The sequence below is a fragment of the Chlorocebus sabaeus genome, chromosome 7 (assembly GCF_047675955.1).
Source record: "Chlorocebus sabaeus isolate Y175 chromosome 7, mChlSab1.0.hap1, whole genome shotgun sequence".
NCBI classification, from domain to species: domain Eukaryota; kingdom Metazoa; phylum Chordata; class Mammalia; order Primates; family Cercopithecidae; genus Chlorocebus; species Chlorocebus sabaeus.
This window is the reverse complement of record NC_132910.1, coordinates 49,770,343-49,784,110: the sequence shown is the minus strand read 5'-3', so window position 1 is coordinate 49,784,110 and position 13,768 is coordinate 49,770,343. Positions and strand designations below refer to the sequence as shown.

The 13,768-nt window shown below is 33.9% G+C and overlaps 1 protein-coding gene across 6 annotated transcripts in view; it reads right to left on the bottom strand.

The window, feature by feature from the left end:
• RAP1GDS1 (Rap1 GTPase-GDP dissociation stimulator 1) overlaps window positions 1-13,768 on the bottom strand; it is a 172,645-nt gene that overhangs the window by 135,618 nt on the left and 23,259 nt on the right. For 3 of the 6 annotated variants that reach the window (XM_007999316.3, XM_007999318.3, XM_007999319.3), the window contains exon 2: window positions 6,218-6,328. In XM_007999316.3, the coding sequence (XP_007997507.1) occupies window positions 6,218-6,328 (111 nt within the window). The remainder of the gene's footprint in view (window positions 1-6,217; window positions 6,329-13,768) is intronic. The other 3 variants (XM_007999317.3, XM_007999321.3, XM_073017497.1) reach the window with 1 other exon arrangement.

Below are 13,768 nucleotides of genomic sequence, written 5' to 3'. Positions count from 1 at the left end.
GATTGTGTCACTGCATTCCAGCTTGGGTGACAGAGCGAGACTCCGTCTCAAAACAAAACAAAACAAAACAAAAAAACAAAAAACAAACAAAAACAAAAACAAAACAAAAAACCACTTTATTTTCTCATCTATAAGAAGTGACTCCTCATCTGCTCAAGTTTTATCGTGAGATTATAGCAATTCGGTCACATCCTGAAGTGCCACTTCTAATTCTAGTTTTCCTGCTGTTTCTACCACATCTGCAGTTACTTCATCCACTGGTTTTGAACTACTCAAAGTCATCCATAAGAGAGGGAATTAACTTGTTCCAAACTCCTGTTAATATTGATATTTTCATGCTACTATAAAGACACGTGCACACATATGTTTATTGCAGCATTATTCACAATAGCAAAGACTTAGAACCAACCCAAATGTCCATCAATGATAGACTGGATTAAGAAAATGTGGCACATATACACTATGGAATACTATACAATCATAAAAAAGGATGAGTTTATCTCCTTTGCAGGGATATGAATGAAGCTGGAAACCATCACTCTGAGCAAACTATCACAAGGACAGAAAACCCAACACTGCATGTTCTCACTCACAGGTGGGAATTGAACAATGAGATCACTTGGACACAGGGTGGGGAACATCACACACGGGGGCCTGTCGTGGGGTGGGTTGCTGGCAGGGGGACAGCATTAGGAGAAATACCTAATGTAAATGACAAGTTAATGGGTGCAGCACACCAACATGGCATATGTATACCTATGTAACAAACCTGCACGTTGTGCACATGTACTCTAGAACTTAAAGTATAATAATAATTTTTAAAAAGTTGATATTTTGACCTCCTCCCATGAATCACGAATATTCTTAATGGCATCTAGAATGGTGAATGCTTCCCAGAATGTTTTCAATTTAGTTTGCCCAAATGCACCAGAGAAACCACTACCTATGGCAGCTACAGCCTTATGAAATGTATAATAAGACTTGGAAATTATTCCTTCATCCATGGATGTTGTGTTAACGGGCACAAAAATAAGATTTATCTCCATGTACATCTCTGTCAGAGCTCTTGGGTGACCAGGTGCATTGTCAATGAGCTGTAATATTTTGAAAGGGATCTTTTTTTCTGAGCAGTATGTCTCAACAGCGGGCTTAAAACATTCAGTAAACCATGATGTAAATAGATGTGCTGTCATCCAGGCTTTGTTGTTCCATCTTCAAAGAACAGCAGAGAAATTTAACATCATTCCTAAGGGCCCTACGATTTTCAGAATGGTAAATGAATGCTGGCTTCAACTTAAAATCACTAGCTGCATTAGCCCCTAACAAGAGAGTCAGCCTGTCCTTTCAAGCCAGGCATTGACCTCTCCACCCTAGTTACAAAAGTCCTAGGTGGCATCTCTTCCAATATGAAGCTGTTTCATCTATACCGAAAATCTGTTGTTTAGCATAGCCTCCTTCATCAACGATCTTAGTTAGATCTTGTGGGTAACTTGCTTCAGCTTCTCCATCAGCAGCTGCTGCTTCATCTTTTCACTTTTAGTGTTGTGAAGATGACTTCTTTCCTTAAACCTCATGAACCAACCTCTGCTAGCATCTAACTTTTCTTATGCAGTTTCCTCACCTCTCAGCCTTCTCAGAACTGAAGACAATCAGAGCCCTGCTCTGGATTAGGACATGGCTTAAGGGAATGTTGTGGCTAGTATGACCTTCTAACCAGATCACTCAAACTTTCTTCCTATTAGCAATAAGCCTGCTTTGATTTCTTATCATTTATGTATTCAGTGGAGTAGCACTTTTAATTTCTTTCAAGAACTTTTCCTTTGCATTCACAACTTGGCTAACTGGCTCAAGAAGCCTAGCTTTTGGCCTATCTTTGTTTTCAACATGCCTTTCTCAATAAGCTTAATCATTTCTAGCTTGTGATATAAAGTGAGAGAGATGTGACTCTTTCTTTCACTGGAACACTTACAGGCCACTGTAGGATTATTAATTGGCCTAAATTAAACATTGTGTCTCATGGAATAGGGAGGCCTGAGGAGAGGAATAGAGATGGGGAGTAGGGGATACAGCATAGCTAGTTGGTGGGGCAGTCAGACAGACACAACATTTACCAATTAAGTTTACCATCATATATGGGCATGGTTAACGGCACCCCAAAACAATCACGATAGTAACATCAAAGATCACTGATCACAGATTACCAAAGTAGATATAATAATAATGTCTGAAACATTGCAAGAATTACCATAATGTGACACAGAGACACAAAGTAAGCACATGCTGTTGGAAAAATGGCACTGAAAGACTTGTTCAACTCAGGGTTGCCATAAACCTTCAATTTGTAAAAAACACAGTATTTCTGAAGCTCAATAAAGTAAAGCACAATAAAATGAAGTGTGCCTATAATTATGTATGCTTAGGATTGTAGCCTAGAAGGGAGCCAAAAATCAATACAACAAATGAAATAAAGAATAAGGGCTAGCAAATTACCTTAGGGCTAGAAAATAAACCAAGAATTCAACATGTGAGTGAATATTATGATAGAAGGTTAGAGATGTGGAACTAGACATTAAATGCTTTTCTTCTTTGAAGACAAGTAAACACACAGTATCTCACAGAGTTGTTCTATAAAAAATTAACAATTACATGACTCTCATATGAAATGGGAATTGCCATCAACCAAGAAACTACATTAAAGACAAAAAAAAAAAAAAAAAGAACGAGGCAGGAGAAGACAGCGTACTTCTTCAGGAAGAGAGTTTAAAGCTGTATGGCATCACTTTATGGTCCCCCTGGCAACACAAAATGGTCCTCATCCACAAAATGGAATAAAATGAATAGAATTTGTATTACAAATAGGTTAATTTTTCTTGCCTTTGGGACTTTAATTTAATAGTTTCTCTTGCAAGATGATTTAGATGCCACATTTTCCAAAGACAATTCCTGTCTTAATGTTTAGGGATGAAAACAGGTGTCTATTCTTTTACATTTCCAAATAAGCATAAAATAGAGTAACCATACTACAATCAAATAAGCATTTACTGAGAATCTTCTAACTATAATCTGAATCAAAAGAGACCAAAATAAACAGAAGCTGATTTATTGGCTGGCAGCCTTCACACATTTACCAAAAACATTTTAAAACTGAGATCTGATGTATTTATATGAGTGAATGAATGACTTTATATTAATTTAGATCAGAGATTTACACAAAATGCTTGCTTAAACAAAATGTTTTCATAAAATCTAGTAAGTATTCAAAACTTCTTGTCTCTTAAGATAGACACATATACTATAAATGTTACAGAGAGAAATACTGCCAATGGTAAAAAAAGAAAACCACTCTAAAGCCATACATCAAAGTAAAAATTCTAATTTCAGATTACAGTCATTTGTAATATGCAATTCAAATGCACTAAATTCACACAGTGTAAAACTTTCAAAAGCATTATTTTGTTCCTTTCAGAGATAACCTTTCCAATAACAGGGTAGTAGATTATAAAATAAAATTTTGTTTATATTTCCATTACACACATTACCATCTTATATTGGTACAGAACGGAGAAATCTTTCTTTCCTGATCAGGTGCAACTGTGGTGGAAACAGTGTTATTTTTAGTTAAAACACCTGACACTTTTAAGGAAGAAATACGAAACTAGAAGCTCTCTGTGTTTTTTTTGTTGTTGTTGTTGTTGTTTAAAAAAGCAAGTACAGATTCTTCTAAGTTAAATGTTTTATAATTTTACATTTAGGAGGACAGAAGTAGCAATGGCTCAATCACCTTATTCAAGGAAGAACTGTAGAAAATTAACATCTCACTAATATATTTTACTTTTTCTTGTTAAAAAGCTATATGCTAACTTTATAAAGTATGCCAATAAATGCCTATAAAATACATGGATCACTTTATAGTTCAAGAAAAAACGCTTATCTGCTTTAATAAAAATTTGGAACTATTTTAAAGAAAAAACAAAAATTTAAAACACAATGTTAAAACCTAGCTTCTTGGAACGATTTCACGTTACATGAACTCAGCAAAAAGCTTCACTTTACTCAGATTATAATTTTTTATTTTGTAAATCAAGACTTCAAATCCAAACTCTGACTTCTTCCAGAGCAAGGCAAATAAGCTTATTAAATCTGTTACTTCATCCTTTAAATGGTGATAATAATACCTACCTCATGGGACTATAGGAAAGATTAGATAGTGGCTATAATCCCCAGCCCAGTGCTAAACATACAGTAAGTGATTCAATGACAGGTGTAACTCCTAAATCAAAGACTGAACATCTGCACGAACTCCTTCTTCCAAAGTCCAATTCTTTTTTGTCAGTAGTCTTAGGCATGAGGACATTTATAAATTTTGTTTCAGATTGTTAACAAGACATTCCTTTTGTTTCCTTTCTGGGACATCATTAAATTGGTGAGAGTTTATTGTTTTAATGCTTTGTGGTTACGTGGCTTTAACATTTTGTGATACACAATTTCAAGACCATTTTCAACAAAAGGTACAGTGAATAAGCCCGCAATGGGCTTATTCTAATCTAAGCTAATTTAATCTAATAATTATGAATTTCTCAGTGTTTCTTAAATCTGTTCTTTTAAAATTATAAACTTTTTACTCCCTTTTTTCTTCATTTCCCTTCAACTTCATCCTGTCTTCTAGTTTCTCTAGAAGACAAATGGGCAACCTCTAAAGATGATCAAGAATATGACCCTTCGTGTCCTTCAGTACCTAAAGCAAACAGTCTATTTAAAAGTTTACTGTCTAACAGAGAAAAAAAATGTCGTTGAAAACAGACGAAGGTTATAATAAAAAACTGCTCAAAAAAATATACCTGAGATGCTCAATTTACTTAGGCTAATTACGTTACTGTGTAAAGCTGCCTATTACAGGCACATGTGAAAAAAAAATTAGGTCATCTTGCGGTTCTTTCCAGTTTTTAGACCAGTGTTATCCATAAGAATTTTCTGTGATCATGGGAATATTTTATATCTGTGATTCCCAAGAGGGTGGTTATCTGCCAAATACAGCTACTGAGAAGTAAGACTAAGGAACTTACTTTTAAATTTTATTTACTTGTATTAAATTTAAATAGCCACATGTGTCTACTAAAATAGATAGCAGTCTTAGACATTCTGCTTTCCTGTCCTTTTTCTTTACCATTTTGAGCCTTACCCAGATGCTCTTATTGAACTCCTTGTTTCAGATCCCTTCCTGTTATCTCTAAGATTAAACAGCATGACAGTTATAACCTCAAAATAATTACTGAAAAATAATTTTAAAAGCTAGCTCTTAAATGTGCTTTTTTGATGAAAAGTACTGCAATTATTTTAGATTTTTCTAATCAAGATTTACTAAAAAATAAAAAACACATGCATCAACAAGTGTTGAAACCTTACAATTAAAACCTTAACAATATATACTTTCCCCTTGATTCTTTGTCAGCTACATAATTAGTTTCAGGATAGGATAAGAGCATAATTAAAAACAAGTACAGAACAAACCACAGCACAACCAAGTAGAATTAACATAACAAATGAAAATCACTCTATACTGATCTATTAATGGTGATAATACAGAAATTAGTGCATAGAAATAGGATAAATAAAATGCAATATAATGTGTTAGTCAATGAAGAATTGTACAGTTTCTATCTCTAGCATTATTTATCACATCAAAGATGAAATCTTACCCCAATTTCAAAAGATTTTTGATGACTACTAATGGCTCCTTCCAAATTTATCTATGCATACATATTATTTTAAGGTACAATTATTTTAAAATATAAGATCCCAAAAAAATGTTAAGTGTTTTAAGCTCCCCCTCTGTTTCTCCTCTCTATCCCTCCCCACTCTCCCGACATATAAAACGGTCTATTTTTAAAGCACAGACGTAGGTGTTAAGAAAAACAACTATGATGCTTGACTGTTAGAAATGAAACAATGGCCTCTCTCTGGGACTGGTATTAATGTCATCACTACCCATCAATTCCTCCTTTCTTTGCCTATCAACTTGGCTTTGAGGATCTTGTGGGGGCGTGGAGGGTAAGTAGGAGGGTAGAACACGTAAAACAATCTCAGTATTCAGGGGTATGATTCAAAAGAATTCAAGTTATATGAATACAAAGTTATGTGCTTAACTACATACCAGTTTCTGAATGACTACTGATTTGATTTTCCTCTTTGGAATTTGAGTAAACATAATGAAACTTACTATTTTGAGCCAGGGCTTGAAGCAGACAATCCAAGCATCCTTCTAAACTATCCTCAGTCCTGTCAACAGCTGTTATCTTCAGCTTCTTCAAGGTATCACTGAGACTATCTGCTTAAAGAAAAAAAAAAGAAAAATCAGAAACTCACCAATCTTATGACCACCATATGTCACATGATAAAAGGATAAACAGGTACCACTAAACTGGAGAGCTTCCTATAATAGCAAATTAACCTCCACATACATTCCAAAATGGCATTAGACTGTACTATCAAAAAAAAATTTTAAATACACTTTGTTCACTTAACTCAGATATGAAATAATCATTCTGTTAGGTGTAAGATACCAGGAATATTCCAAAGATTATCAATGAACATCTTTTTTCCATATTCTTATAACTTACCGAGCTTGTTCAGGAAAGCATCTATGGCTTAGAAAAATAAAATGTTCACAAAAAAATTATATAGTTTTGCAAACATTTTATTTCATTGTTCACTTCCTCTGTTGTACATTAAAGACACAAAAAAAGTTTAGAAAAATTTCAAAATAATATGAATAATATGAAAAATTCCAAATAATACAAACTGTGATAACTACAAAACTTACACTGTCGTTTAAAAAACACTTTACATCAAAGTACTGTTTTAAGCCCTAACATGCATATTTTGGATTATAAAGCTATGTTTTCTTCCTAAATTATATGTAAATTCCTCTAGATCACAGATTCTCAAAACCTCTTTACACTATTAAAAGTTATTGAGAATCCCAAAGAGCTTTTGTTTATATTACTGCTATAGACATTTAACATATTAAAAAATCAAAACTGAAACTTCTTTCAATTTATTTAGTAATTTACTGTAACAATTATAAACCTATTGCATATTAACATAACTAGCATTTTAATGAAAAAAGTATTATTTCCTAACAAAAAAATTTAGCAAGAAGAATGGCATTGTTTTTGTTTTGTTTTGTTTTTATTATACTTTAAGTTCTGGCTTACATGTGCAGAACATGCAGTTTTGTTACATAGGTATAAATGTGCCATGGTGGTTTGCCGCACCCATCCACCTGTCACTTACATAAGGCATTGTTTTACATTTTTAGAAATTTCATGCAGGCCCGGTGGCTCATGCCTGTAATCCCATCACTTTGGGAGGCGAAGGTAGAAGGATCACTTGAGGCCAGGAGTTTGATACCAGCCTGGGCAACAAAGTGAGTCCTCATCTCTAAGAAAAATTAAAAAAAAAAAATTAACTGCATATGGTGGCACGTGCCTGTATTCCCCGCTACTCAGGAGGCTGCAGTGGGAGGATCACTTAAACCTATGGAGTCTGAGTCTACAGTGAGCTAGGATTGCTCCACTGGACTCTAGCCTGGGCAGCAGAGCAAGACCCTATCTCTTAAAAAAAAAAAAAAAAAGAAAGAAAAAAGAAAAAAAAAAAGAAATCTCCATAATGTGGTTTAACAGAAGGTAACTGGACTCTTGTATCTACTTCTGTATTCAATCTTGGTTAATGTGTTGTTTTGGTTTGAATAAATGAAGAAAATTTAGTCTCAATATGTACGTAGTCGGAAAACAGGTGAGTATTTTTAACAGCCTCTTCAGATAATTGCGGATATTCGTTGATATACTAAAACTGGACACCTGGCAGTTCCTTAAAGGTTAGTTGCCCTGCTAAGCTGAAACAATATGAAAGTTTCCATTCTCCAGAAGAGGAAAGATTTATCTGATTTATCTGATTAAGGCTAAGAAGGACTACTGGACATGTATGGCTCAAACCCTTCTGCATTCCTGTTCTTTCAGAAGGAACAAGAATTTTCTGTTCTAAACCTGTGGCTGTCCAGGTGTACCAGTGACAAAATGAGTAAATATGGTAATTCAGCAGTAAATTGTAAGTAATCCCATTATGAGTCTACAAATAGAGGCCTTAACTCTAGACTTTATCAATTTCAAAGCAGATATTTTAAATTGTAGCAGACGACTCATCTGCTTATATCTCCAGTGGTTCTAAACTTGGGTGAGAAACAGAGAATATTATTTTTGTACTCCTTCAAACCATGACAGTAAATTTCAGTAGCAAATCCTTAGCATCCAAATTACTTTTTGTGTAATTCCAGAGACCTGTATTTTATATTTCCTTAAAAACATTGAAAGTGTTCTAATGAAAATTTGTCAGCCTCTGGCTGGTAATGAGGCAGTAAGCAGAGATAGAAATGAAGAAGTATTAACAAATAAAATAAAATTTTTTCTTAAAAAAATTTCTTTCCTATATATCAACATATGGTCTAGCTTGTCTTGTGAAATATGTGACATCTTCAAAGGGTTAAAGCAAAGTTAATTCTGAGTCATTAATTCTGAGTCTCCCACTTCTTATCCACTCAACCACTCCTTAAAACCTGATCTAACCAAGTCCTCTAAAAGCCTATCAAAATTACTCTGTCAAAGGTCTTAAATGATACCTTGACAAAGCCAATGAATTTTTCTCAATCCTCTTATTTGATATCTCTGTAGCAACAGACTGTTTTTCCATTTCTGAAACACCTCTTAACTTAGAAACATCAGTCTCAACACTTGTTTTTGGTCTTCTTCAATAGATCTTCCTTCTCTATCTGCCCCTTTGAAATTAGTGTGACCCCAGTTGTGCACACAGCCTCTTCTCTTCCTGAATAACATATGTATGCCCTTCATAATATTAGGATGGTATGCTCTTTCCTTCTGTCCTTCCTTCTTTTATCCAGCTGGACAGACCACTTGCTTTATCTTCCTATCAATATAAAGAACTGCCACATTTTAGGCCTTGTTACATTTGCATAAAACCTGATGCAACTTCTGGTAACCATGAACAGCTAACTATCATTCCTCACATTTCTCAAAAGTACCTGTTAAAGACAGACAGCTATACTTTCCCACTAAAACCTTCAAACTTTGCCAAGCCTTTTTATTCTTTTATCTTAGGCACCAGAGGCTCTTTATACTCCAATCTCTCTCTTCTACAAACCAGAAACAAATTATTTACTGGTCTGTAATTACTTGCTGCAACGGAATAGTTTTCATAAGACCTAAATTTTTAGCTATCACTTCCTCTCTTTTCTTAACATCAATCTAAGAAAAACTAATGAGGAAAGTGAGGCTGTTTTAATATTTAAATAATTTGACCATAAAAGTACTTAAGATCATCACCATCATCAAAGAATATACTTGACTGTGAAGAAAGGATTTTCCCAAAGAACCAATCTCAAGACAGTGTCATCTTAAACTAGGAAGTCGTGAAATTCTTTATGTTATTTGTGGTGGCATTTTTCAGTTTATCTTCCTCACAATATTATTCAGAAATGGTAGCTTTATTTTCAAGGTTATTGGATCTAAAACATTGTACTTTTAAATGTTAATGAATTCTATCACTTTACTATATGCTAGTAAGTAGATACATGGGTATATAGATAGATACATGTTTGTTATCTTTGGACAATTATACCATTGTTGATGATAAAACCGACAGGAGACAAGTACATAAGAACTGCTAACTGAGCTTATAAAAGTTCAAGACATTTTTACCTCACTTCAAATGTCCCTCAATTTTTTTCTGTATTTATAATTTTCACATAACTATCTAGTAACAAAGCTTTACTTTAAAAGCATCATTATCCACATCAAATCTAAAAAACAAAATTATTTCTGTGCTAATGTGGTTTTCAAGTACCTAGAATACAGCCAATGCGTGAATGGAAGAATTTCAAGTTTATCTCAAAATGAATGGCATTAAGTCAATTTGGGGCACCTGGCTTAGCAGCTGGAAATAATAACAATCTCTCTTGAATATTATGTTTTACTTATCTAAAGGGCTTAGTATCTGACAGAATGAAGATACTTTTAAAAGCTTGTCTAACGAAGTAGGAATAATAGTTTCTGTTAGCATGTCAAGGGGAAAGATCTGTGTTTAAAAATTATAATATTTTCAGTTTTACTATGTTGTATTTCAGTTTCCTACTTTTCTGTTTTTTTTGTTTTTTTTTTTTTTTTTTCCTGTTTACCAGAGCTGGTCCTAAACCAATCAGAAACTTTTACAACTCACATTATGTCCTCATCTCCCATTACTTTCTCACACAACATCATGTATGTCAGTCCCACTACATTACTGGCTTTTTCCCAAGCACACCTCCATTTTTACAATTGTGAGAATTACATTCTTTTCTAAAATTTCTTTCTGTGCATTTTCCACATATAGCATGGCTACTTACTTGACAAAGTCAAATAATATGCCAAGTCTTACATGAAGCTTTCTGTATTCCTGCAGTCAGAGGAACCTTCCTTTTCTAGGCTCCCATATTTTGTTTATACCTTGATAAACATGAAGTTTTCTATTTTTACATATATTCTTTAATGTTAAATTTATTCCAACATATTTTAGAATTTTGTCATTGCTGAGAAATAAGTTATCCCATTTTCATGGGTAGGTGACATATCTACAGTAAAAAAAGGGCTACCTTGTCTAATTATCACATATTCAGTCATCATTCAAATTATCTTATTTCTTAGCAAGCTAAAAAAGTTTAAGTACAAAAATTATGCCTCTTGATCTTGGAACATATCCCCTGTGGATAAAGGGAGACTACTGTATTATAATCTAATTCTCCAGTTATTCCCCATTTCACTGACTTCTAATGATATGAAATAAAAATTTCATTGTTACTGCTACTACAGAAGCTTGTTGTTAAGATATAAACTAGAAAAAAAATTAAGAAAACTGAGAGCTTAGAAAAAGTATTTAAAGTTTAATCATTTATCACTACCTTCATAATTATTACTTGGTCCCAATAAAATTGAAAATCAAAAAGAATATGAAGCCAATGTGAATGGGCTACTTTGATAAATTAGTTTCCACGACTAAGTTCTATACAGAAGCAAGATCTAACAGGAATGTACCTAAATACTAAATATGTTTCGTGAATATACATTATGTACACGTGATCTGAAAAAGAAATATCTGAGCAAAAACGTAACTGTTCAGGGTGCATGTGCGCAATATTTCAAAGGCAATTCATGCAGTACTTGGAAAATTAAAAATATTTCTAATATTTGAAGAGAAACAGAAGAGCTAAAAACTATTCTATTTAATGAAAACTCCAAACTAAATTTAATAAATGTTACACACCTAACTTCTACCTTAATTCATTAATTTATTACTTTAACATGTGGTCATACCTATTCATACACATCGGCTTTGCACCCAGTATGACTCTCCAGGTTGCAATGACATCGTAACTCTGTGCCTATTCACCAGTTATGCACACATATATCCACTAGATACATCTCTTTCATTCCAGGTTAATTATAATTAATTATAAGATTTCATAAAATATAAGGGCTTATATGAATGTAATCAACCTGTCCTATGTGTGAGTCAAGCAGTTTGAACTCTACACCAAGTGGTTAAATCCCAAAACTTAACTTCATCAACAAGTCTGTAATCTATTTATGAGATTATTTTTGTAGAATTTTATACAGTTCTATTTTTTCTGTATTTTTCATTTTGCTAGTTTTATAGTTCTAGGTAAATAAAACCCTACCTATATAGTTCTACTATTAGACTGAAAATTCCTCTAGGACAGGAAATTATTCTAGGATACTCACGCTACTCCCTATAGTGAAAATTTAGTAAATCCTGAAAACCTACATGACTTTTGAGTTACTTGCACTTGCATGTTTTCTAAGAAATTATGACATAAACTGTCTTAAGAAATAATTTTATTAAAACGGGTTATACTAAAAACAGTGACTTTATTTCGCTCTAAATTATCTTCTCTAATTATTTTAGAAATGTGATAATAATTTTCTGAGCTGTCATTTTTCATTCTTTTTTATTTATTTATTTAGACGGAGTTTCACTCATGTTGCCCAGGCTGGAGCACAATGGCGCGATCTTGGCTCACTGTAACCTCCACCTCCTGGGTTCAAGGGATTCTTCTGCCTCAGCCTCCCTAGTAGGTGGGATTACAGGCACCCGCCACCACGCCCAGCTAATTTTTTATATTTTTAGTAGAGACGGGGTTTCACCATGTTGACCAGGCTGGTCTTGAACTCCTGACCTCAGGTGAACCGCCTGTGTAGGCCTCCCAAAGTACTGGGATTATAGGCGTGAGCCACTGCGCCCGGCCTCGTTCATTCTTAAATGGAATTAAAAATCTATTTTAGTCTGAACTAGAAACACTCTAGTCTTACTTATTTTGTTTGATTAGAGGGTGAAGAGTCTGACAGATGATCTTCATAGCTACAATACTAAATTATAATAAATAAGAGCAAAATACAATTTGTAATATTTTATTTCACACAATACCTAAAGACCTTTTCCCATAAAGTTGAAAAATTATGTCTGTATGTGATTAGGCTCTCTCTGTGACACACATACATTGTGTCTGTATGTGACAGGCCTACAATGCTTTGGTTCCTGGCACTCACAGCAATAAATTTTTTTTTTTTGAGACAGGGTCTCACTCTGTCACCCAGGCTGGAGTGCAGTGGCACAATACTGGCTCACTGCAACCTTAATCTCCTGGGCTTAAGCGATTCTCCCACCTCAGCAAACTGAATAGCTGGGGCCACAGGTGCTGACTACCAAGCCCAGCTAATTTTATTTTTTTGGACAGAGTCTTTCTATGTTGCCCAGGCTGGTCTCGACTTCCTAAGCTCAAGCCATCCCTCTGCCTCAGCTTCCCAACGTGCTAGGATTATAGGCATGAGCACACCGTGCCCAGCCACGGCAACCATCTTAATAAAAAGTGCCCATTATTATAATTATTATATTATTTTAGGAAATCATAATATGTACTACATAACAGAAATCCCTTGATAATTTTATGACAGAGCTATAATTTTATTCAATGGTGATCAACCTAGAAAATCCACTGTCTTCTAAGAAGTGACAGGAAAGATATGACTCAAAACAACTGCCAAATATACTACTGATGACGCTAATATTTTACATTAACACTAAACTAGTATCAGGGATAACAATTTTCAGTTGGAGAGATCAGTACAGATATTCCTTTTTTCCTACAAAGTTTTATTAGGCTCCTGTGTTAATAAAAATACTAAACTTTTGTGGAAACTATTCTTATTAATTTAAAAGTACTAATTGACATTTTTCATTAGCCAAACTGATTAAAAAAATTATCATAAAGCTATGTTAAAACCCACAGCACTCTTTAAACATACATATTTCTTTCCTGGCTGTTAGAACAGTCAATTAATATCTCTTCAAGACAATTAATGTTACAATAAAGAACAAGTAGAGAAACCAAATTTCTCTAGGCAAACTTCTGTTTAGGCTATTTCTTTTGAAATGAAAGAAAAGCTCAGTTAACATTTATTCAGCAGGTAGTTCCTAATTTGATGAATTTTAACAGTAATCTATTGCTCACTGAGAAAATGTATCTTTTAAATTTTATAACTATTTCAGCTACTGTTTTTATATAACAAACCACCCCAAATTTACTGGCATAAAACAAAAGCCATTTTATTATGCTCATAGATTCTGTGAACCAGGAATCACAAAG